At 44.2% G+C, this 22,370-nt stretch overlaps 1 protein-coding gene across 4 annotated transcripts in view; it reads left to right on the top strand.

Moving 5' to 3' along the window:
* LOC147464898 (nucleolar protein) overlaps nucleotides 1-22,370 on the top strand; it is a 231,415-nt gene that overhangs the window by 69,084 nt on the left and 139,961 nt on the right. For 3 of the 4 annotated variants that reach the window (XM_086517029.1, XM_086517036.1, XM_086517034.1), the window contains exons 4-18: nucleotides 6,699-6,818; nucleotides 6,900-7,033; nucleotides 7,119-7,275; nucleotides 7,842-7,903; nucleotides 8,015-8,113; nucleotides 8,191-8,306; nucleotides 8,498-8,666; nucleotides 8,757-8,867; nucleotides 8,948-9,026; nucleotides 9,105-9,248; nucleotides 9,338-9,451; nucleotides 9,598-9,719; nucleotides 9,809-9,891; nucleotides 10,017-10,295; nucleotides 10,373-10,510. In XM_086517029.1, coding sequence (XP_086373155.1) covers nucleotides 6,699-6,818; nucleotides 6,900-7,033; nucleotides 7,119-7,275; nucleotides 7,842-7,903; nucleotides 8,015-8,113; nucleotides 8,191-8,306; nucleotides 8,498-8,666; nucleotides 8,757-8,867; nucleotides 8,948-9,026; nucleotides 9,105-9,248; nucleotides 9,338-9,451; nucleotides 9,598-9,719; nucleotides 9,809-9,891; nucleotides 10,017-10,295; nucleotides 10,373-10,510 — 1,927 coding nt within the window. The remainder of the gene's footprint in view (nucleotides 1-6,698; nucleotides 6,819-6,899; nucleotides 7,034-7,118; nucleotides 7,276-7,841; nucleotides 7,904-8,014; nucleotides 8,114-8,190; nucleotides 8,307-8,497; nucleotides 8,667-8,756; nucleotides 8,868-8,947; nucleotides 9,027-9,104; nucleotides 9,249-9,337; nucleotides 9,452-9,597; nucleotides 9,720-9,808; nucleotides 9,892-10,016; nucleotides 10,296-10,372; nucleotides 10,511-22,370) is intronic. The other variant, XM_086517031.1, reaches the window with a different exon arrangement.

Below are 22,370 nucleotides of genomic sequence, written 5' to 3'. Positions count from 1 at the left end.
GGCATGCCCAACAAAGGGTTGCAATGCCCTAACCTGATCATGTGGAAAACTGCCCTAGCTTGCTCGGCCTAAATACCTCCAACAAACTGATCGTACTGTCCATCTTCTTGAGGAACTCTGGGTGGATGAAGTTTTCGGTGGCTCCTGGATGAGAAGATAAGTGCTTTGTGGTGGCCACGAATCTTTCCATAGGCTTTACATAGTTCCTTGGAAGCATTGGGTACAAAAATTCCATAAATATCTGAAACAAGTCCTATTGTGGTTTTGGCTTTCTTGGTGGGAGGCTTTTCTGAAGGTTTCTCACCTTTGTGGGGGCAGACATAGGAATTGTGCCTGATTTGGAAACATTTGAAGCATCTCCCTTCTTGTTGACAGAGTTTCTTGTTGGTGGGTAGTCAAACGAGGTCAAGTAGGTTGAGTCGAAGTGTCACAAGAATCTCGAGAATTTGTGTTTTGTTGTTGAGGATTCTATGTATTTCATGGTTGGTCGTCAGTTTTATAGATTCAAGTCTTCCTGAGTTTGTACCCAACTGTAGCATTCTTGGATTGTTGAGACTTGCTTGGACAAATCGTATTCTTGTAATGGTGATGGCAGTCCTATGGTGTAGTGCTCACACTCGTCCTCTAAATTGCTCAGTTGGAAGAAAGACATTAGGAGATAGATGTCTAAAAATTATGATGTAGTCTTCCATAGTTTTTATGGCTAACATTTTCACGTTACCCCATTCTGCGAGAAGGTGCAATTCCGACAAGGAGGTCATGTAACTTCGGGCAATGAAAGCTTGCCAAGTCCTTGGAGTGTGAGGCTTGGTAGCTATAGAACTTCACCATTGCATAGCATTATCTTTAAGAAAAGTGGTTGCCCGAGAGATTTTGGATTCTTATGTTTAGTTCCCAAGGGCAAGGTTGCATTAGTACGTACGTACTTATCCGTACAGTATGGTACTTATGTATGTTATAGAACAACACGTATGGATTGGTACGTACACTTTTTGGGGGGGGGGGGGGGGGGGGGGGGGGGGGGGTTGGGGGTGGTTTCTGTGACTAGGAAAATGAGAAAGTTACCTCATTCAAGTCAAGCTCAACCACAAAGCAGCCTACTCGCTATCACCTCTCCCTAGGAGATACCAAGATCGAGGAGACAAATCCAGAGACATTCCTGTACTCTAATGAGTTATGAGTGTTCTCCACACATGGAAGAAAACCCTCACAGGTTATGATAGTTACATAGTGTCTATGGGGCAGGATCATTGCAGACATTCTGTAATGGATACATGACTGATATGGTACGTACCTTACGTATTGTATCCGAACCGTATCTTACGTAGCTTTCCACCTTGTAATGGGGGTAGGCATACGGGCTCTAACCGTTTAATCCATGTGGCAGTGGGGTAGGTGGTGGCATTGGGTAGATATAGGATCAACCATATTTCTAAAGACTCCCCCAATTGGAATAGAAGATTGTGTAGGTTGTAAAAAAGAAACCCTTGCATTGGCAGGTGCCGGAGGAGGATGTGACGTGTGCATTGCACTTGAGCCATGTGGACATGCCACTACTATAGGCTAGCATCATTCTTAGTTAAGTGCATCCTAGGGATCTAGTCTGGCACTTTGTGAGCCTCTCAGAGGACGTGCTCGATCAAACAAATCATTAGTTGCATACCCTCTCTTGCACTATGCATCCATAAAGTCAATGAGGTCATGTAATAACAAGTGAACCCCTTTTATTGTGGAGTCTTGGGGTTTTATAACTGCTCGACCACCTCTCAAAAACCTATATATGTGAGCCTAGGGGCTCACCCTTGCACCATTAGATCATCAAACCTAGTACCCGCATGGGCAGCATGCAAATCCAACCTTTTCCCACTCTGGCGTTTTCCATAAGATCATCGAGAGCACTAGCATGGGCAGCCAGCACCCATAGTACCCTCAGCACCCTTCAGGGTTTTTCCTCTCCTTCAATGTTTTCCAGATCAGCCTTGCGTTTTCAATAGCAGATCACCACCAGCGTTTTCAATAACGGAACGGAGCGACAAATGGGATAATCCGTTCCGTTTTTAGTCCATTGTGACAAATGGGATAATCAATAAGCTGAAATTAAATAGACCTTCAACCAAAACAGATGAGGGAGAAGATCAACACAGAATGGGGACCAGAAGATGGGTTGGTCCCCCCCTTATCTTAGAGAGAATCTTTATTAGGGAGAGTCTTTTTACAAGCACAAGAACCGGAGTAACCTCTCCATTCTAGTTCGTAGACTCGGTGGTCTTTTCTTTCCCGTTCGGGAAGGTGAGAGGCAAGCTCTCGTGTTCGTTTCCTTCCGATCTGTACTTAGAGCATGGAAGCTCTGCAGATCTGTCCGCATCCGTTTTCGGAATCCACAGCGTAGGCTGAAGCCTCCTTTCTAACTTCTCCGAGACTGAGCACTTGCAAAACAAAAAGGACTCACAAAAACTCATGAAGACAATTCAGCTGTAGCCCTTGGCACTTAAAGCAACCTTCCTTTGTGAGGTGGTCACCAGCACTTGCAATTTCTTAACGGCGGAGCTTCCTATTCAAATCAGCATTGGCTGTAGACGTGTGCAAAGAGAGGGTGCTGGCTGCTTTATAGGTCTTGGGGGACTGGTAGGAATAGGGGGAAGAGGTGCCTTGGGGTGCAGACCGGCTAGAATAGGCCGAATGAAAGGAAATCTGTTGGTGGAAGCTTCTAGAGAGAGAGGAGAGAGATCCCTGCTGTTTTCAGCCATAAGGCCAATGCTGGCCTTTTTTCAAATAAGCCTTGCTTTTCTTTTTTAAGTGAGTGGGCGGCTGATCACTTAATAAAAAAATTGTGAGCGTGTTAATAAAAACTCTGTGAGTTGAAAACCAATGCTACGTAGCACTTTCGAAGCGTCCTTGGATGCAACTTATGCACACATGCAATGGAGACATACACTTCCTCGTGGGAAAGCATTTGCTTTCCCGGAAAGCACTTATAAATATTCTGCTTTTTAGAAAAAGCTTCTCAGAACCTATCTTTAGTTTTGTGGTTGGTCTTTATGCGTAATCTTTTATCCAATTCGGATTTCCTCCCAGACCTCTCGTCATCCATCATGTGACGCATTAGGAATACCCACTTCCTGGTCTCTTCCAACGAACTAACGGTGCAACTCCTTCATGATGCTTAATGTCACCTATCATATGACACATATGAGTTGTCCGTTCTTGATGGCTTTTATCAATTCTTGTAGATCTCAGTTCCTAATTTTTATAAATCAAGGTGTACACATTTAAAATTCAAGTGTACACATCTAAATATCATAATTTTCATATATAAAAAATGGATATCATATGACACATAAGAGTTGTCCGTTTTTGAAAGCTTTTAGTGTACACATTTAAATATCCTAATTTTCATAAATAGAAATTACTCAAAGAAAAAGAAAATATTCCATTTAGCAACATCTCTCTGGCTTCTAAAGAGTTATCCTGAACTGTAGTGCTTGTACATGTCCTTCTAGAATCTTGGGATAAGACGCTAATTCTTGCTCGGTCATCCACTGAGCGTCTAAAGTAGAACATTTCTTGAACTTTACTAAATGCTTTTGTGTAATCTTGTCGAATTTTAGTGGCTGCTCCTGATGATGAATGATCTACTTCGGGTGGAGTATTTCTTTTGTTTCCTCAACCTCAGGAGGTTCCTCAACAATAGGCTAACTTGAAGGTGGTTCCACATATGGCTGAGTAAAGTGATATAGAAATCATTATGGATCCTCCAATTAGGCGATGGCTCTAATCGGAATGTCGCATCAATTATCTTTAATGGCTCATAATTACAATTGAAAAGTTTTACCACTTTCCCTTTATGAGTCGCTTGTTTTTTTAGTCTTGCTTTCTCAAACTTGAGTAAGACTATTTGACAGATTGTTAAGTCCAAATTCCTTTTGTGCTTGTCCGCAACTTTCTTATGTTTATCGTGAGAGAGTGATATTGCTCTCTTAACTTGCCCATGGACAGTGTCCATATCCTGGACAAACTCATCCGCTTCAAATATCTTATCCTTAGTTAAAAGGATCGGTGGAAGTAAAGGCTACCATAAAGAATCTCAAGGAGTGCGGTATTGTTATACGCGTACTCGACAAGGGGCAAATACTTCTCCCAGTCATACTGTTTGTCGGACACATAGGATTTCAACATATAATACTGTGGAATTGGCAGTCTCACTCTGCCCATCCGTTTGGGGATGGTATGCAGAAGAAAAATTCAATTTCTTGTTGAGGTTATCAGACAAAGCACGCCAAAATTTCCCGCCATGTGAGGATCTCAATCACTCACAATAAACTTGTGCATCCCATGATGCTTGAAAATCTGTACTTGGGCATCCCATGATGCTTGAAAAACCCTAGCCATATGATCGAATTTGATTGTTTTCCTATGTGGAATATGTTTGCTAAATCTGTTCACAATGGTGCAGATCGCATCATTTTTAGACTGAGTCTTTGGGAGATCCTTAATAAAATCCATGGCAATACTCTCCCAAGGTTGATCAGACACAGTCAAAGCTTGGAGTAACTGAGGCGTTTTATGCCGATCGTACTTGACTTTTTGAAAAACCATTGCCCGATATACTGATCAATGTTTGCGCTAAGGCTTGGCCAAAAGAAATATCTTCCGATGCTAAGGTCATAGGGAGAATAACCAGGTGACTTGCAAGGCCAAGCATGTGCTTCATCCATGATCTCATTCCTCAATGGCACTGCCACGCAAATTGCTTGATGGTGGTAGATGTAACCATTCCGAATGGAATAGGGGTGTTCATTCTCTCCGTTCTGAAACTTGTTTCAAATGGAGGAGAAGTTTGAGTCGTTCGGATAAAAATCCCGAAGTGATTCTAGTTCTTGGTGATACACAGAAGTAATTGCATTCACCCTTGGCTGTCTAGACAGTGCGTCCGCAACCACATTCTGACTCCCAGTGAAACATGGACAAAAAATAGGCCCATCTCATCTGCTTTTGAGATAATTTCCGTTGCGCGAGGAAATACCGCAAACTCTGATGATCGGTTTTGAAATACAAAATCCGCTCCTAGAAGATAATGCTTCCACGTAGACAAGGCATGGATCACAACCATAAGTTCCCTCTTGTAGATCAAGGCATTCAATTTTGCATCCTTAAGCCGTCTATTTTCATAAGCCATTGGATGGGCGTCTAGATTAAGCACTCTACGAATGCAATCACCTGAAGCATCGCAATGAACCTCGAATGGTTTCCTTAAGTTTGGGACTATCAAAATAGAGCCATGGCTTAAATACTTTAGCCTATCAAAGGCTTGTTGTCTCGTTCCCCATCGAAAGGGGATCTTTTTCCTTGTTAGGCCATGAAGTGGTCGTGCAACATGAGCAAAGCCTCTGGATAAATCTCCGATAATAGGAAGGCAATCCCTAAAAGCTACGAACATCATGTACCGTAGTGGTTGGCGAGTCTTGTGCCACTTGGATCTTTGCAGGATCCATACTCACTTGATTGTGAGAGACTAGATCACCGAGAGGTTGTATCTTCGTGAGAAAGAACTCACTCTTCTTTGCATTTACATGCAACTCATGCTTTCGCAATTCCTAAAACACTATGTCCAAGTGCTTCTTGTGTTCCTCTTGTGTCTTTGAAAAGATGAGTATGTCATCAAAGATCAAAGAATACTCCTGTAAAAGCTCGATGTGGGGTGAAATTTCCATCATTTGATTGAATGTGGCAGGAGCATTGGTCAAGCCGAAAGGCATTACCAAATCATAAAGTCCAAAAGTAATGCGAAAAGCAGTCTTATGGACATCCTCAAGGGCGATTCGTATGTGGTGATACCCACTTTTTAAGTAAATACGATGCTTGCATCTTGCAACTTATTAAGAGTATCATCAATCGGAGGAATTGCAAAGTGATTCTTGATGGTGATCTTGTTTAAAGATCGGTAGTCTATGCACCTCGTGAGCCATCCGCAGTAATGGTTGAGAGTTGGCTGTAGCAATCAATTAGCGCTTGGTACCTGATCTTTTCTCACTCAATCTCAAGGACGAACACATGTGAAACATATCATCTTACTTTTGCACCAATAAAATTGGAGAGTAGGGCGAAGTACCGTACTAGAACTTTTTTTTTTCCAGAAGCTTGCTTCAAAATTTCCACTTGTTGAGCACGATTTACCCTATAAGGGGGGTTGGTTAGGAGGTGAGCTACATGTTACGAGATCAATGCGGTGATCTTTTGGACGTTTTGGAGGTAGCCTATCCGGAAGAGTGTGTGTGAAACGGTCCTTATACCTTTCAATTAATTGAAGACGTTTAATTTCTAAACTAGAGAGCCACAACAAATGACCACATGCTCAATGGTTGACATTTCACGTCAACAAGTGAATGAATGTCGTGATGCTGCAGGTGTTCAGAGACGGAGAGTGTGTGCCTGGCAGATTTATGTAGTGGTCACACAGCCAACTATTGCCATTGACCGTATAATTTTGTTTGTACATTTTATTGGCTTTTTCCATGATCATGTATACATCTTGTATTTGAACCCCCAGGTGTATTTTGAAAGTAGTGTGAAGGGTCTCAGGCCCACTTTTTCTTCTTTATGGCCATGTTGGGCATTGAGCCCTTCAGAGTGGCATAGGGTATGGTGTGTAATATATATATAACTGCTTGAAGTTGAAACTCTTTTCTGGGTAAATTCAGGTAATGAACTGAAGGTGGATTTCAAATTCGACGTTTGCTTAGTTCCAGTAATTGGGCAGGACGTATTCAATATTTCTAAACTAGTTCCTTCCCGAAACAATATAAAGCTATCTGAGTCAGGTAAATTTATCATATTTTTGTCGAAGTTCATGTATGGAGGCTTATTTGTTGTTGTTCTCGTCAATGCAATTGGTAGGACAGAAGTTGGGTCAGGAGCTAGTCCCCATTACAATACGAGTATTTTAGAAGATGTGGACATACAGGCTCATTGTTTGTATCTGAGGGATGCCCTGGCAAGGAATGATAATTCAAGAGACGCTGTTTTGTTGCTGAAGGTAAATTTTTTTGGCTAACTTAATGCAACATTGTACATAGGTCTTAGCTTCTAATTATCTTAATGACTTTGCTTTCATAACCTAGGTATGGTTGCAGCAGAGGGGGTTTTCAAACATGTCTGACAGCATGAATGGGTTTCTCATATCGATGTTTTTGGCACACCTAATATACACAGGAGATCGCAAAATCACAGGCAACATGAATGCCTTGCAGATCTTCAGAGTCTGCATAGAAAGTTTAGGTATTTTCCTTGCTATTCTGATATTTAGGATAGCTGGTTCCAGGAGAATTGGGTTCTGGATCAGTTTGTGCTGAACTGCTTTGCTGTCAGGCACTGCATCCTGCATTCTTGAAGAAGTATTTGCAACAAAGGGGCTATGATCAATGTTAGCACACTGAGAAATCTGAAAGTGCAGAGTAGCATGTTATATACCATGACCAGTATTATTGTTATCTTTTGGTCTCACTTGGTCCATGTGGAACCAAAGGAGTAGGCCAGTCAGGTCGGTAAATTTCTATGATGCTCAATGAACCCGGTGCAGCCATTATACAAGCCAATGGGTTGTCTTGCAAACCAGTCAGATGGTGGCACCAATAAACACCGTTAGTAATCATACTGTACTCAGCATCGTTAGTACATACCTTGTCATGGTTGTAGATCAGTCCATTGAGAAAAGTTTGTTGTCAGATGGATTGCATGTGCATTATGGATTTAGTGAATGGCAAAGTTTTCTTTTCTTCTATATGTCAGAGGTAAGTTTAGTTTATGAAATCTCTTTTCCTGTTTTTGCATTGTGGTTTTTCCAGCTACTGGCTTGCTGGAGAAGCCTATGGTTTTGAGTAAAGAAAGCTCAGGAAGAGTCAAAGAGGTTTGTCTTATCTTTCTCAATAATGGTTTCATTGATAGACAAAGAACATGGTTCCAAGGTTTTTTGACGATTCTTTAGTTGTAGGGCTCAAGCAACTTCGTGTTTATGTAGGAATTGACAGGACACTTCGAATATTTTGATGCAATTATGATGAGCAACTTTGAATCATGCAATATTGCATCCCGCTTGTCAAAGAATGCAATGACTGAGGTTAATTTTTCTGTCAATCCCTTGCACCATTTCCTTTCAGTTTTCTTGTTTGAAACTAAGGCATACTTCAATTTCAGATCAAGGATGCAGCTTGTGCCACTATTGCTGTTATGAAAAGTACTCGGGATTTTGGGTTTGACGAAATATTTATGACTGCTGTAGACTTCTCTGTGAAGTTTGACTATCATTTCAGGTTTGTATGTTCATGGTTCTCCTATTCAACGTTGTGTGCAGAAAATGTCAATTATATTCCTGAACATGAAATTAGTAAAAAGCCTCTTTTGGGGGTTCAAGAGGTTGAGTTCCATCTTCGGCATCTCTTCATTATGGCTGCCACCTGGCTAGTGCATCAATTTGTGTAAAGCATTCTTTTTCCTTTTCCAGGATTTGCATGCAGGATCAACCCTGGAAGCCTCCTTCCTTTGCAGACGAGGACAAATGTAGAGATGTGGAGAAGCAGGTCTTGAGAATTCTCAGCCAGGGATTATGTGACAGAGCACGTCTTCTACGTGTATATGGCCGGGCTCCACCTCTCAACTGGGATTTGAAAAAGGTAGCTAAGAGCAATCATGGACAGGTCAACAAAGGGAGAACTCTATGGACTATGAAAGAATCGAGTTCTAAGTTACATTTGTTGACGCAGGGCATGGATATAATCAGGAAACTTCCAATCTTTGTTGGAGTAATTATCAGCAACATCGAAGCTGCAAACCGGATGGTGGATGTTGGTCCGAGTGCTGATAAAGTTGAAGAGGTAGGGGCATTATCCTCAACATCCCAAGCTTTTTCTTTTATAAATACTTTTGATCAAAAGCAGATACTTCGCATCTTTAGGCTGGAAAGTTTAGAAGCTTCTGGGGTGAGAAATCGGAGCTACGCAGATTCAAGGATGGAAAAATCAACGAGACAGCTGGTTTGTTGGTGATAAACTTATTCTTTTCTTGTGCTTGGTAATCAGCAAATGCTCTAGGTTGTTTTACATTTCTCGCAGTTTGGGAGTGTGAATCAATACATCGGCATCTTATCATTCCAAAAATTGTTCAACATGTACTACTTCGGCACTTGTCCTTGTCCATCCCCTTTATTCATGTTTCTGGTGGGCAACTTGATCATGTGCTCATGGAAGGAGATAGAGGTACTCTCTGTATCTGATGACGCTTTTAGGTTTTCTCTATTGTGTACAGTTTTACTGAAGCCAAATTTTCTTTTTCTCTTACATGAAAGACTCATCCACCTCAACACCAAAATTGCTTCTAGCTTTTGATGTGTTGTCAAAACGATTACGTAGTTTGGAAGACTTACCGCTAAAGATTTCCAGTGTACAGACTCTTCATCCAGGTATTTACATCGTTTTCATCAAACTCTCGAAGTATAGTTATAGTTTTATTCTTTGACAGGCCATGTCATGATCATGTCTGTAGTAGTTTACCTGTCCTTTTATGTGTACTTTATTTGTTTCTTCAGCCCAGTGAATTTATGTACAGCTTTTAGGCATGCAGCCATTTTCCCTCCCAAGGTGCATACACTAGCTGATGAAAGGTTGAGGGAAGGCTTATTGCAAAATTGGGTTTCATCTTGTATTGATCCACTTGAGGTCATGGTACAGGTACATCAATATTAGTTCCTTATCTGGGTTTCGTTGTTAAAATTTGCTCTGTTTAGATTTCTTATCTCAATTTTGTGTTTGGTTCTCAGCTAGAAGGCTCTGGAAGATGGCCTACCAATAGAGAGGCAATCGAAAAGACAAAGCTTGCTTTCTGCCTCAAAATCGCAGACAGGTTTTCTGTAATGGATCGTCATTGCATTTACATTGTCTCCTTTGCATCTTCCTACAAAGTATTTTTTGAGTGTTTATATGGATAATTAACTATTTGCATGTGTGCGCGCTTGCGGTGTGCTTCAGTTTGTGCCGGGCTCATGGCATTAAATGTGTTGCTGCTGAGGAGTCTGTCGATTTGCTGATGCATGGGTTTTGCTTTCGGTTAAGACTTCATTATGATAGAGACCCAACTTTAGTACACCCAACGACTGAGAATATTCCGGTGGCAAAGGCTTTGGCCAGTCTGCCTGATAAAGCTTCATCTCGTCTGCTGCTAGACAAGGATTTGTCACTTCGAAGTTTGCATTCGAGTATGTTAGGTGGCTTGCAAGGGAGGTACCCTGCTTATGGACCAACAGTGAGGTGTTACATTCTTCATTTTTTCTAACCTGTTAAACCTGTGCAAAGCACCCACTGATCCTGTTGTTTTAAAACTGCAGACTGGCGAAGAGATGGATAGGGTCACATCTGTTTTCTGATGTTTTGAGAGAAGAGGCAGTAGAGCTTTTGGTTGCTTTTTTATTTGTAAAACCTGCTCCATATTCGCCACCCTCGTCACGAATAACAGGATTTCTCAGGTAAGGGCCATCAAAATCCTTAGTGAATCTTATTATTTAGAGTCTACATGTTTATACAAGTTGGATTTCCTCTTTAGCTTCTATCTGTCCACACCAGTGGCAGCACCATAACGTGTATGCCTGTTCTTGTGTGCATATGGATGCATATGAGGGGTCTCTCTAGATCACTCTAGCTCGACATGCAAAACGCCCAACCAGAGTACTGACCATGGAGGAGGTCGATGAGATCCGATAGCGACCGATGAGAGATTTCATATAAACCCACAAAACAACCCCCCCCCCCCCCCCTCCATTAAAAAAAAGTGTTTTAGTGTCTTAGTGTTAGTTCTTTGTAACTTTGTAATTTCCGTACTCAGACATGGTATCAGATTCACCAATTGTAACTTTTTGGTCTCATAGGTCATTTTGGCCTCTTGATAACATTTCATTTCATTTCATCTCTCTCTCTCTCTCTCTCTCTCTCTCTCTCTCTCTCTCTCTCTCTGTCTGTCTCTCTCTCTCTGTGTATTATGAGATACGAGGGCGCTTCCATTGCTTATTCAGGGAGGGTTTTGGACCCCTAGATAGAGTCATGAGGTATCAGGACCAGAGATGCCTTGGCTTATATCTACTTGAGCTACATCGACATAGAGATAGTCTGTTGGGGAGACATGGAGTACGACAGTTGCAGAGACAGATCACAGACTTCTTTGGATCGAGGGAGCCAAGAGACCAACCACCAACACAGGGTTGTACCCGCATTTATACCAGAGGCACCCTCATTGACAGGGCGACTGAGCTCGGGAGATCGAGATGACCATGACCAAGACACAGGAGCACACTCCATCAACGGAGACTCCAGTAGAGGATCAGAGGCATTCTAGCACGACACCCATATTGTCATTGAGGGCCTATTCTACATTTTCACATTACACATTTAAAATTTCACATTTCACACTTCATTTTCAGTTTTCATTTTTCATTTTTTGTACTTTCAGTACTTTTTGTACTTGAATTTCAGACATTGTATTAGATTCACCACTTTGTATCTGATGGTCTCATAGGTCATTTTGGCCTTTTGAAGACGTTAATATATCGTTTCATTTCATTTCATTTCTCTACCGCCCTTGCCTCGCGCTCCCCTACCGCCCCTGAACAGTTGGTATGATGAGGAGTGTAGAGAGACGAGGAGTGCAGAGAGTCTCATAGGTAACTTTGGCCTTTTGAAGACGTTAATATAACATTTCATTTCATTTCATTTTCTGCCGCCCCTGCCCCTCCTCCTCCCGCTCGAGCTCCTGCGTGCACTGTTGCGCCTGCTGCCGCCCGCACGCGCCCCTCCCTGCTGCTCCTTCCTGCTCGCACCGCTGGCCCCTGCCCCCGCTCCCTCGCGCTCTTCCCGCAACTCCCCAACCTAGCAACTGTAGCGTAGAGAGAGAAAGAGGGGTGGGAGGGAACCTGAGTAGAGAGAGAAAGAGAGGGAATTGTAGTGTAGAGAGAGAAAGAGGGGGGAACCTGCGTAGAGAGAGAAAGAGGGGGAAAATTGCGTAGAGAGAGAAAGTGGAAAAGAAGCAACGTAGAGAGAGAAAGAGGGGGAAAAAGTAGCGTAGAGAGAGAAAGAGGGAAGAAGGAAAAAGAAAAAAAACCGTGTAGACAGAAAGAGGGGAGAAAAATAGCGTGGAGAGAGAGAGAGAGAGAGAGAGAGAGAGAGAGAGAGAGAGAGAGAGAGAGAGAGAGAGAGAGAGAGAGAGAGAGAGAGAGAGAGAGAGAGAGAGGAAAAAAGAAAAAGCTACTTTTGTATCCCTCTCCCTCTCCTGCTGCGGCCCGTCAATCATGAGAAAGCAGAACGGCAAGGACGACGCGGTGGAGGATGCCATCCAAAAATGCAAAGAAGAATTGAGTGAGTCCATCAGCAAGATCAACCGCCACCTGCTAGGTACTATTAACGAACTCGACGCACGCGTAGCAACACAAGCAAGCACGATACATACACTCGAGGACCGCATGAAGGCCCAAGATGAGGAAATCGCACTACTCAAGAGAGAGCTTGCAGAGGTGCGATCGCAAAATGTCCTTGAAGAAGAAGAGCTTCAACCCTCTCTCAGAACTTAACACGATTAAGGAACAAGTACGGGCCATCAAGGAAGGTGGGGAGCAACAAAAAGAAATGACGATCTCGTGGGTAGATGTCATCACAAAGACCCAACAAAAAGCAGAAAAGGCTGAAAAATGGATCGAGATTGTCAAGAAAGGAAAAGGCAAGGAAATAACCCACACTCCCACGCCGACCATCATCAACTTGACACTAGAAGAGGAGCAATTGAGACGTGTACGGGCCTTGCATGTAAGGATATGTGGCCTCAGAGACCAAGATAATGTGGATAAAGAGGTGAAAGAACTCATGGCTCTGGTGGGAGTCAGCGAGCAGACGCATACGAGGGCTTGGAGAGTGGGCACTAAGAAAAGTCAGAGCAACGGAGAAACCTCGAAGGAAAGGGCACTCATTCTCCGCTTCCCCTCCATGGAAGCGAAGAAAGACTTCTTGAAGAAGAGACCGACTCTAAAGAAGACTGGCATCTTTCTTGGAGATGACCTCATCCTCTCGCAGATTGCTCATATGCAAGAAGTAATGCCGGAAATAAGAGCAGCAAGGGAAAAGGAGAAGATTACTTTTTACAGGGATGGAAAGGTTGTGATATTGGAGCGACGCTCTGCATGACGGTGCGAGACCTATGGGACCACACTAAAGATGGCAACCTGGAATGTAATGGGTCACTCCGTCTTGATGTAGGGGCCTTTGAGGATAGCTTCACGGGGAGAGACATCATTTTCTACTTTGAGACGTATCAAGCACCTGGACAATCCATGCCACAAGTGAGCGGATATAGATGGGAGACAACCTGCAGACAAGAGACCAGAGCGGAGCATCGAGGACGGGGCTCAAGGGGAGTGGCAGTTCTATTCAAGGAGGAACTGCAGCCACTGATATATTTAGCACGCAAGGATGAACAGGCTAGGTACATGTGGGTGAGGCTCAGGGCAGAGACGGGCAGATACCTGTACATTGCTATTTGTTACTTTCCTCCAAGTACGTCAGTATATGCATCACCTAGAGGACAATCACCCTTTGCTATTTTGGATAATGACATATGGGAGTTTTCCAAGGATGGTGACATTATCATACTAGGGGATTTCAATGCTAGGACTGCCCACCACCAGACAATATTTTATGATACTTCCGAAGAGATGCTTAGGGAGCTGGACGTCACAGAGATGGGTCTATCCAGACTATCACAAGATGAGGAATACACTGAATATGGCAGATACTTGATAGATATGGGAACCGCACACAGATTGGCCATTGTGAATGGCCTACAAAGTTTTTTGACAGCTGGAGGTTTTACTTGCTTTCCACACCGATATGGTGCCAGCACAGTGCATTATGTTATGGTCCAGCCAGGTCTCATTCCATTCTTTTAGGATTTCATGGTTGGCACTAGGCCAGTTGGAGTAGCAATTGATCATGCTATCGTGTCTTTCACCCTGACCTTTCAGTTCAGCACAGCCCCATTAGGAGAGGTCTCCACACATACTTGGTATACCTTCATGAGGGAGACAGATTCTGTGTATATGCATGAGATATACAGACAGTTATGCACTCAGGAGCCGAGACGGCCACTAGATGAACTCACTCAGATACTGATAGAGATGCTCCATGATACAGCATTATAGGCATACCCCCACAGCCAGCCCACATGGAGACGATCTGGGAGCATGCCCCATAACAGTTGGTATGATGAGGAGTGCAGAGAGACGAGGATCAAATTACAGAGGGAAGTGCTCATGGGTATTACCACACATCGGCAGTCATGGATTATCTTTCGCCGCCTAGTGCGACGAAAGAAAAGGGCCTATCTATCTCAGCTAGAGCGGGATCTATATCAGCTATTTGTAAGTCGGGACTCAGGCAAAGCATGGAGGCTATTCCACGAGCATTCACCATCACCAGCGGTCACCTCCACTGAGACATGGGGGGAATATGCCACATCTCTCTACACAACATCAGGGCAACCACCTCTACCGGACCCACTAGAGACATGCCCGGAGACATGTTCTTTCATTACTGCCGAGAGGGTAAGGAAAGCCATTGACAGGATGAAGACAAGGAGAGCACATGATCATGATGGTCTAGTCCAGAGATATGCTTGCAGAGCTCCTGGCTATGATGTTTAATCGAGCCATGTATGAAGGCTTCCCGGAGACTTGGAGTATGTCTACGATTGTGCCTATTTTCAAGTAAGGAGATCCCATGATTCCCGCGAATTATCGCACCATCATGGTTGGTCACACATTAGCTAGGTTGTATGTATCCATTCTTGAGCAAGAGCTGAGTAGATGGGCAGAGCGAGAGGGCATAAGAGAACTAGGGCAAGCAAGTTTCAGGAGAGGTTTCACCACTCTGGACCAGATTCGGACACTCAGAGCTATTATTGAGGAGGGTAGACACCATGGCAAGAGGATCTATTGTAGCTTTGTGGATTTCCACAAAGCTTTTGACACAGTGCCGACAACCAGACTTATACATAGACTACAGGACTTGAGTGTGCCTACAGAGCTGATATGGGGTTTTTTGGCTCTATATAGGACAGTGATGGGGCGGGTACGCACCACTGAGGGAATGTCTGACATGGTCCACTCCACTATTGGAGTAAAGCAAGGATGCCCCCTATCCCCGACTCTTTTTTTGGGATGTATGTGGATGAGTTTTCGGACTATGTAGAGCGTCAGGGGGATAGGGGGGCTCAGCTAGGAGGGACATGGATTCCGGTGTTACTATATGCTGATGATATTGTGCTGATTTCTGACTCTCCAAAGGGGATGCAACGTCATTTGGATGCTATGCATACATTTGCTCGTGACAGTGGATTGTTTGTCAATCTGGGAAAACCAAGGTTATGGTGTTCAACACCACACCACTGTGGGTGAGGAGGTCGGCACCCACATTTATTTATGGCCAGGAGACTGTGGAGTACACAAATGCATATACTTATCTTGGGGTAGTCTTCGGTGGACCGGTGTTTTCACTAAGGAGAGCATCAGAGACTAGACTGACGAGAGCATATGTAGCTTTGGGAGGACTGTAGAGGATGTGTTTGCAGGTTCAGTTTCAGGAACCGTGAACAAAGCTTTGGTTTTTGACACTCTAGTGACTCTAGCTATGCTCTATGGAGTTCAGGTATGGGAACCCTCAGTAGACCAGTATGGGAGATCTCTGGCAACTCAGATGGATGGAGATGTATGGAGAGGCCTCTGGTCTCTAGGATCGCTCGGATGATTCGGGCTAAGGCCTCAGTACCACATGAGATTATCCGAGCCAAGCTAGCCCCCCCCCCCCCCCCCCCCCCCCCCCCCCCCCCCCCCCCCCTCGTGGTGGAGGCATTGACGAGATCAATTTCCTTTATGCACGGTCTATGGGATTCCCTAGGGACAGATACGCTCGGCTTGCCGTGGAGTCATCTCGACAACTAGCTCTACAAGGCGATACAACATGTTGGTATGGACAGATGACAGCATGGTTTCAGTCGCATGATCTTAACATGGATAGATTACCTCCGCTTTAATACTCCTTGGATGCACCCTCCCTATCTCTCACACGGACAGAGATCACCACTCTCATACGTCAGGATTTGATTTAGCTAAATACCAGGAGCACATCGATACAGCCGACACAGGAGTTGGGCACGAAGATGGCCTTCTACAGAGAGCATCTTCTCCAACTCACGCAGGACGGCTTTTTGACTAGGCGTGCATACATGGATACACACTTATCTCATGGGATAAGATGCGCTATTGGACAGATACACACAACCTCACATCAACTCCAGATTGAGACTGGTCGATTTCGAGGGGGGCCGGCAGGAGCTAGGATATGTCACCTATGTAACTTAGAGCCAGAGACAGAATTGTACTACACATGTTAGTGCTCGGCATACTATGAGATACGCGGCCGCTTCCATTGCCTGTTCAGAGAAGGCTTCGGACCTTTTTCTAGAGTCATGAGATACAAGGATCAGAGGTGTCTCGGATTGTTCCTGCTAGAGCTGCGCAGACTTAGGGAGAGCTTGCTGAGGACATTAGGGGAAAGACAGTCTCAGAGACGAATCACAGATTTCTTTAAACCAGCCAGAGTAGAGCCAACGGAGCAGTCATACAGCAGATCTCAGAGCCTACTCATACTAGAGGTGCACTGCTTGATCGAGCCATTGAGCTTGGCAGATCCAGACGTCCACGACCTCGGGGGGTCTCCCACTACCGACGAAGGCTGCAACAGAAGATACAGATCACTCTAGCTCGACATGCAAGACGCCCAACCGGAGTATTGACCATGGAAGAGGTCGATGAGATCTGACAGCGACGGATGAGAGATTTCATCTGAACCCACAACCCCTCCCCACTATTTTCTTTCTTCTTAGTGTTTTAGTGTTTGTTCTTTGTAACTTTGTAATTTCCGTACTCAGACATGGTATCAGATTCATTAATTGTAACTTTTTGGTCTCATAGGTCATTTTCGCCTTTTGAAGACGTTAATATAACATTTCATTTCTCTCTCTGTCTCTCTCTCTCTCTCTCTTTTCTGCTGCCTTGGAGAAGCCGCCTTGTCACGTGCACATGGCTCTTTGTGCCATGTGGACATGCTTCATCGACTGCTACAGCTAGTTTTCCCATTCTTCCTAGATAGGAGTGTCTAGAATCCTAGGAGTATTAGTACCTCATATGCAACTCATGTTGAAAGATTCGGGAGATTGCAGATCAGCCCTCAGTGTTTTGCAATGTACCAGCCTAGATTCGGCACCTGCAGATCAACACCAGTGCTTGCAGATTTCAACCCAGCCAGCCAGCGTTTGTAGATTTTAGTCCTTTTCGTCGCCGGAAAGTGGCTCGGATCTGCTCTTGTAGTTTCCTGTTGCGGTCCAGTACTTCGGCAACCGATTGAGCCTTCCCTTTGCCATTCCCTCGCCGGCATCGAGTGCTCCATTGCTGCCCATTAATGCCATCATTGAGATTTGTGTTTTCAGCCCTGCTTTACGCGAGAGATCTGTTGTGTTTTACATCGCAGATCTGTGTTTTTGCAGCCAGCATTCAGCCCTTCATTCCTCTCACATCGGGAGCGCAATTCAGCCCCATATCTTTTCTTTGGTGGCCATCCGCAATCCCACATCGAGAAGGATCCAAAGGTGCATTGGGGGGGGGGGGGGGGGGGGGGTCCTCGTCTTGAGGAGTTACGGTGGCAAAAGTCATCATTCGAGTTAGTAGAGTTTGCATTTGAGGTATTGCATTGTGTGTACGTTCCATTTTCACATTTAAAGCAAATTCCACATAGGCAACGGTGCGGGGGGCCCTTGAGAGGGTTGGTTGGGACCCCATCGGGTGTCATTCTCCTCCTCTCTCTCTTTCTCTCTCCCTCCACACATTTCTACCGCACTCTCTCATTCCCTCTCTTAGGGAAAAGTAAAAGGAACCTTCATTCAAGCTAAAAGGAATCACTAACACAAGGAAAGAAAGAAAAGGATTTGTGGAAGTGTGAAACGTGGATCTTCACCATTTCCGCTGCACTAACACTTGTATGAGAGCTTTTAAGATTTTGCACTATTTTGCTAATCCCCAATTTTTTTTTTCAGTCTCGTTTTTTTTTTGGTTGTGATGCAAGTGCTTCGGTGTATACTCCTCCCGCTCTTGGTATGGCAGGCCTACCATTGTGTGTAGGATTGTGCTCCTTGTGCGTCGGAAAATAGCAACCAATTGTATACCGGGCGTTGCATGTGGGGTGAGCCAACGAGGGTGTAGTAGTCTCTTGAAGATTAGTCTACGACCTTCCTTGAACCAAGAGGGGAAGTCCTTGCATGGTCAATACTCTTAGCGGTATGGTAATCTCCACCAATCAAGAAGGGGAGCAAGTTCCACCTATGGATTCTCTTATGAGCCCTCCCACGACCCCTCCATCCTTGCCACCCAATCTCATGGATTCTATGATGCAGATGATGATGCGGCAAGAAGAGTTACGTGGACAAGAGCGTGTGGAAGCGGCGGAGTGAGAGGAACGTCGATTGTCAGTTGAAGTTGAGGCTCATAGACAAGAGCGTGAGACAGACGTCGAGGCGTTGGTAAGAAAGGGCAACCATGTGTGATCTCATTAACACTTTGGTGGTGTGATCCGATATCCCTTCTTGGGAGCCCGATTATGAAAAGCTTGCCAAGACCATCGCGAAGGCGACCAATGCTACAGGGACGACCAACGAACCAATTTCGATAAGATGACGTTCAATAAATATGTTGGTAAAATGAATACTGTTGTCATTTATTCTTGGTTACATCAATTTACATCCTATTTTGTGGTTGTTAAAAAGTTTGATAATAACAAAGTTCTCTTGGCTTGCATTCATCTCAAGGATGATGCCATCACTTGGCAGGATGAGTGGATGAAGAAGGAGAAAGCCCACAAGGCTGCCCATTCCGAGTCTATCCTCGTTCCCCCTCTCGAGCTTAGTTGGGTGGAGTTTGAGGAGGATCTAAAGACTCGCTTCTTACCTCCACAGTCCTTGAAGCTATTGAAAGAGGATTTTCGGGCTTCGTCTCAACAATGTAAGCCTGTGATGTCTTATGCTAACTGTGTGTCTCAGTTAGGTGGACAATTGCGGAAATCGGGTGAGGAAATATCGGAGGCTTTTCTCTTTGGATTGGACCACCCGATCAAGTTTGATGTGGAAGCCGATGATACGAAGACATTGCAAGAAGCTATACGTTTGGCTCAACTCCAAGAGATGAAGCACAACAAGAATAAGCTTAAGACGGCCTCAGGTAATGGTAACTCTTCCTCTCATGACTCGTCTAAGGATAATAATTCTAATGGGAATGGTAATAATACAAAGAACTCGTCCATTTCTTCTTCTCAATCTAATTCTCCATCTCAATCTCAAGCAAAGAGCGATAAGTTTAAGGATAAGGGTAAAGGAAAATATGATTAGCCTGAACTCACACCTGATGAAAAGATTGCTCAAGGAGTTTTAAGTGGTCAATTAAGGGAAGAAGAATGAGCATTGTATGCAACGAGTGCATCTATGGACAAGGGTAAAGGAAAATCTGATAAGCCTCACCTCACACCTGATGGAAAGATTCCTCAAGGAGTTTTAGGTGGTCAATTAAGTGAAGAAGAACATTGCATTGTATGCAAAGGAACATAGATGTTTCATTGTCACGTAGTAGGTCACATGAAAGAGTGTCCTAAGAAAAAATCTCAAAAATTAAAACTCTATTGCGTCAATTTCTGACTCTATTCCTCAAGTGAATGTTATGAGTGTGGTAGAGCAAGAAGCTAAGCAGGAGGGGCTTTCAAAGAGGATGAACTCATAAAATGTTATGAACATGTTAATGGTCAAAGGGTCATTGTGTTGTTTGATTCTGGAAGTTCTCAAGGTGTCATAAGTGAATCTCTTGTGAAACATGCACCTCTTCAGACTTGAAGACTTCTTCTATCCACACCCTCGCAATGAAGGGGTTCTGTTAAGGCATGGACACTATGATCTTTAAAGAATGTGATGATGTCAAGTTGATCATTCAACAAACCCAATTTAGTCGTCTTTTTGTAGTCTCTAAACTTGCAGGATGCGATATTATTTTTGGCATTAAGTGGGTTCGCAGGTTTAAACCCATTATCCAGTGGAAGAAGCTTGTGTTTTTCATCAACGGTAATGTGTCGCAGCTTGTCCTCGTTCGAGGCGAGAGCGGTATCCCGACTCTCCCTCTCATCTCTCACGTTTAGGAAAACAGAGAGCTACGGCAAGGAGCATAAGAGGTTGTGATCTATGTTAACCCCACATCAAGGAAGAAACCAACCAGGTGATTTCTTCTTTAGGAGGCTTCGTCCTCCCGAGGTTTGGTCTTTTGGGTTACCATTTCTCTTTGTTCGTAAGAAACCAAACTCATTTGAGTTTTGTATGGATTTCAAGGCACTCAAGCCAAGGATGGTCAAATTCCAGAAGGCAAGACCTCACATGGCCGTTCCTTTGGAGCGTCTACAGGAGGCACAACGAGTTTCCACAATGGACGTGTCGACTTACCGCCACAAGGGTGGACCTCCAAGGAGCAATCCAAAAGAAGAACCACCGGAGATCATTGTCACCAAGTTGAAGCATTTTCGAATGCTCCCATTTGAGTTTGGCAATAAGAAGGAAGCAAAGCAACATTTCCTCCAATTCAAGGATCGAGGGACACATCCAAATGCCTCGGTGGACGAGGACCTTTTAATTCACTATCCATATATGCTAGCCTCATACAAGGAGTCCATGTAGATCGGTATCCGTACCTCACCTTAAGCAGGAGGGGATGTCACGTGCACATGGACGTGCTTCATCGACTTCCAGCGCCAGTTTTTCCCTTTCTTCCTAGTTTGGAGTGTCTAGAATCCTAGGAGGATTAGAACCGGCAATTTTGTGATCCTGTTCGGAGGACCTGCATGTCCGGACAATTATTTTAGATTAGGTTTTCTAGTTTTGGAACCCTCTTGCATCAATGGTTTGTACACACGTTTTGATAGATGTTGTTATAGTATGGTGGAGATCTTGCAGGATGTTCATGTAGTTCTAGGCTAGAGGAATCCCGGGTGGGTAGATGTGTGACAGTTTCACCCAAACTGGAACCCGTGGCCTAACTTTTTAATTAATCATTTTAATAATTTATTTGTTAGGTGTGGTGGACAGTTTGCCCTACCTAAGCCCAAACAAGTTTATAACCAGAATATTTCACCTATAAAAGAAGCAAGGCATTCAACGTTTTCAACATAAGTTGTAGATGAACCTAGCAATTGTAGATTGCAGATCAGCCCTCAGCATTTTGCAGTGCACCAGCGTAGCGTTTTTGACATTTGTCCTAGATCAGCCTGGCGATTCGGCAACTGCAGATCAGCACCAGCTCTTGCAGATTTCAGCCCAGCCAACCAGCATTTTCAGATTTCAGCCCTTTTCGTCGCCAGAAAACAGCTCGGAGCTGCTCTTGTAGTTTTCCGTTGGGGTCCGGTACTTTGGCAGCCCATCGAGCCTCCCCTCGCCGGCATGGAGTGCTCCATTGCTGCCCATCATCGCCATCATCGAGATCTGCGTTTTCAGCTTTGCTTTATGCGAGAGATTTGCTGCGTTTGATGTCGCAGATCTACGTTTTTGTAACCTGAATTCAGCCCTTCATTCCTCTCACATCAAGAGAGCAATTTAGCCTTAGATCTTCCCCTTGGTGGCCATCCGCAATCCCACATCGAGACGGATCCAAAGGCGCATCAAATTAGTACCTGAGGTATCTCGTCTTGAGGAGTTACCACAGCATAAATCATTATTTGAGTCAGTAGAGTGTCCATTTTGAGGTATTGCATTGTGTGTACATTCCATTTACTTAATCTAAGCAAATACCACATCGGCAATGGTATGGGGGGCTCTTGAGAGGGTTTGTTGGGACCCCATCGGGTGTCATTCTCCTCTTCTCTCTCTTTCTCTCTCCCTCTACACATCTCTATCACACTCTCTCATTCCCTCTCTTAGGGAAAAGTAAAAGAACCTTCGTTCAAGCTAAAAGGAATCACTAACGCAAGGAAAGAAAAGAAAAGGATTTGTGGAAGTGTAAAACCTAGATCTTCACTGTTTATTCCTTGCCGGATCCATCCTGCACACATGACATGACAGAAGCCAAACTCACACCTATACACGCGTAGTGAGGCTCACCTCCCTGTTGGAATTAGGGTTGCAGAGAAACACACACAGCTTGTAGAAGACGAAGGAAGCTCAAGGCACACAATAGAGAGTGTGTTACTTAGTGTGCAATGAAAAGATAGATAGCCCTA

Source organism: Adiantum capillus-veneris, chromosome 1 (assembly GCF_014529385.1).
Source record: "Adiantum capillus-veneris isolate H3 chromosome 1, ASM1452938v2, whole genome shotgun sequence".
Taxonomy (NCBI): Eukaryota; Viridiplantae; Streptophyta; class Polypodiopsida; order Polypodiales; family Pteridaceae; genus Adiantum; species Adiantum capillus-veneris.
Note: the sequence above shows the minus strand (reverse complement) of the source record. Positions and strands in the feature narration are given on the sequence as shown.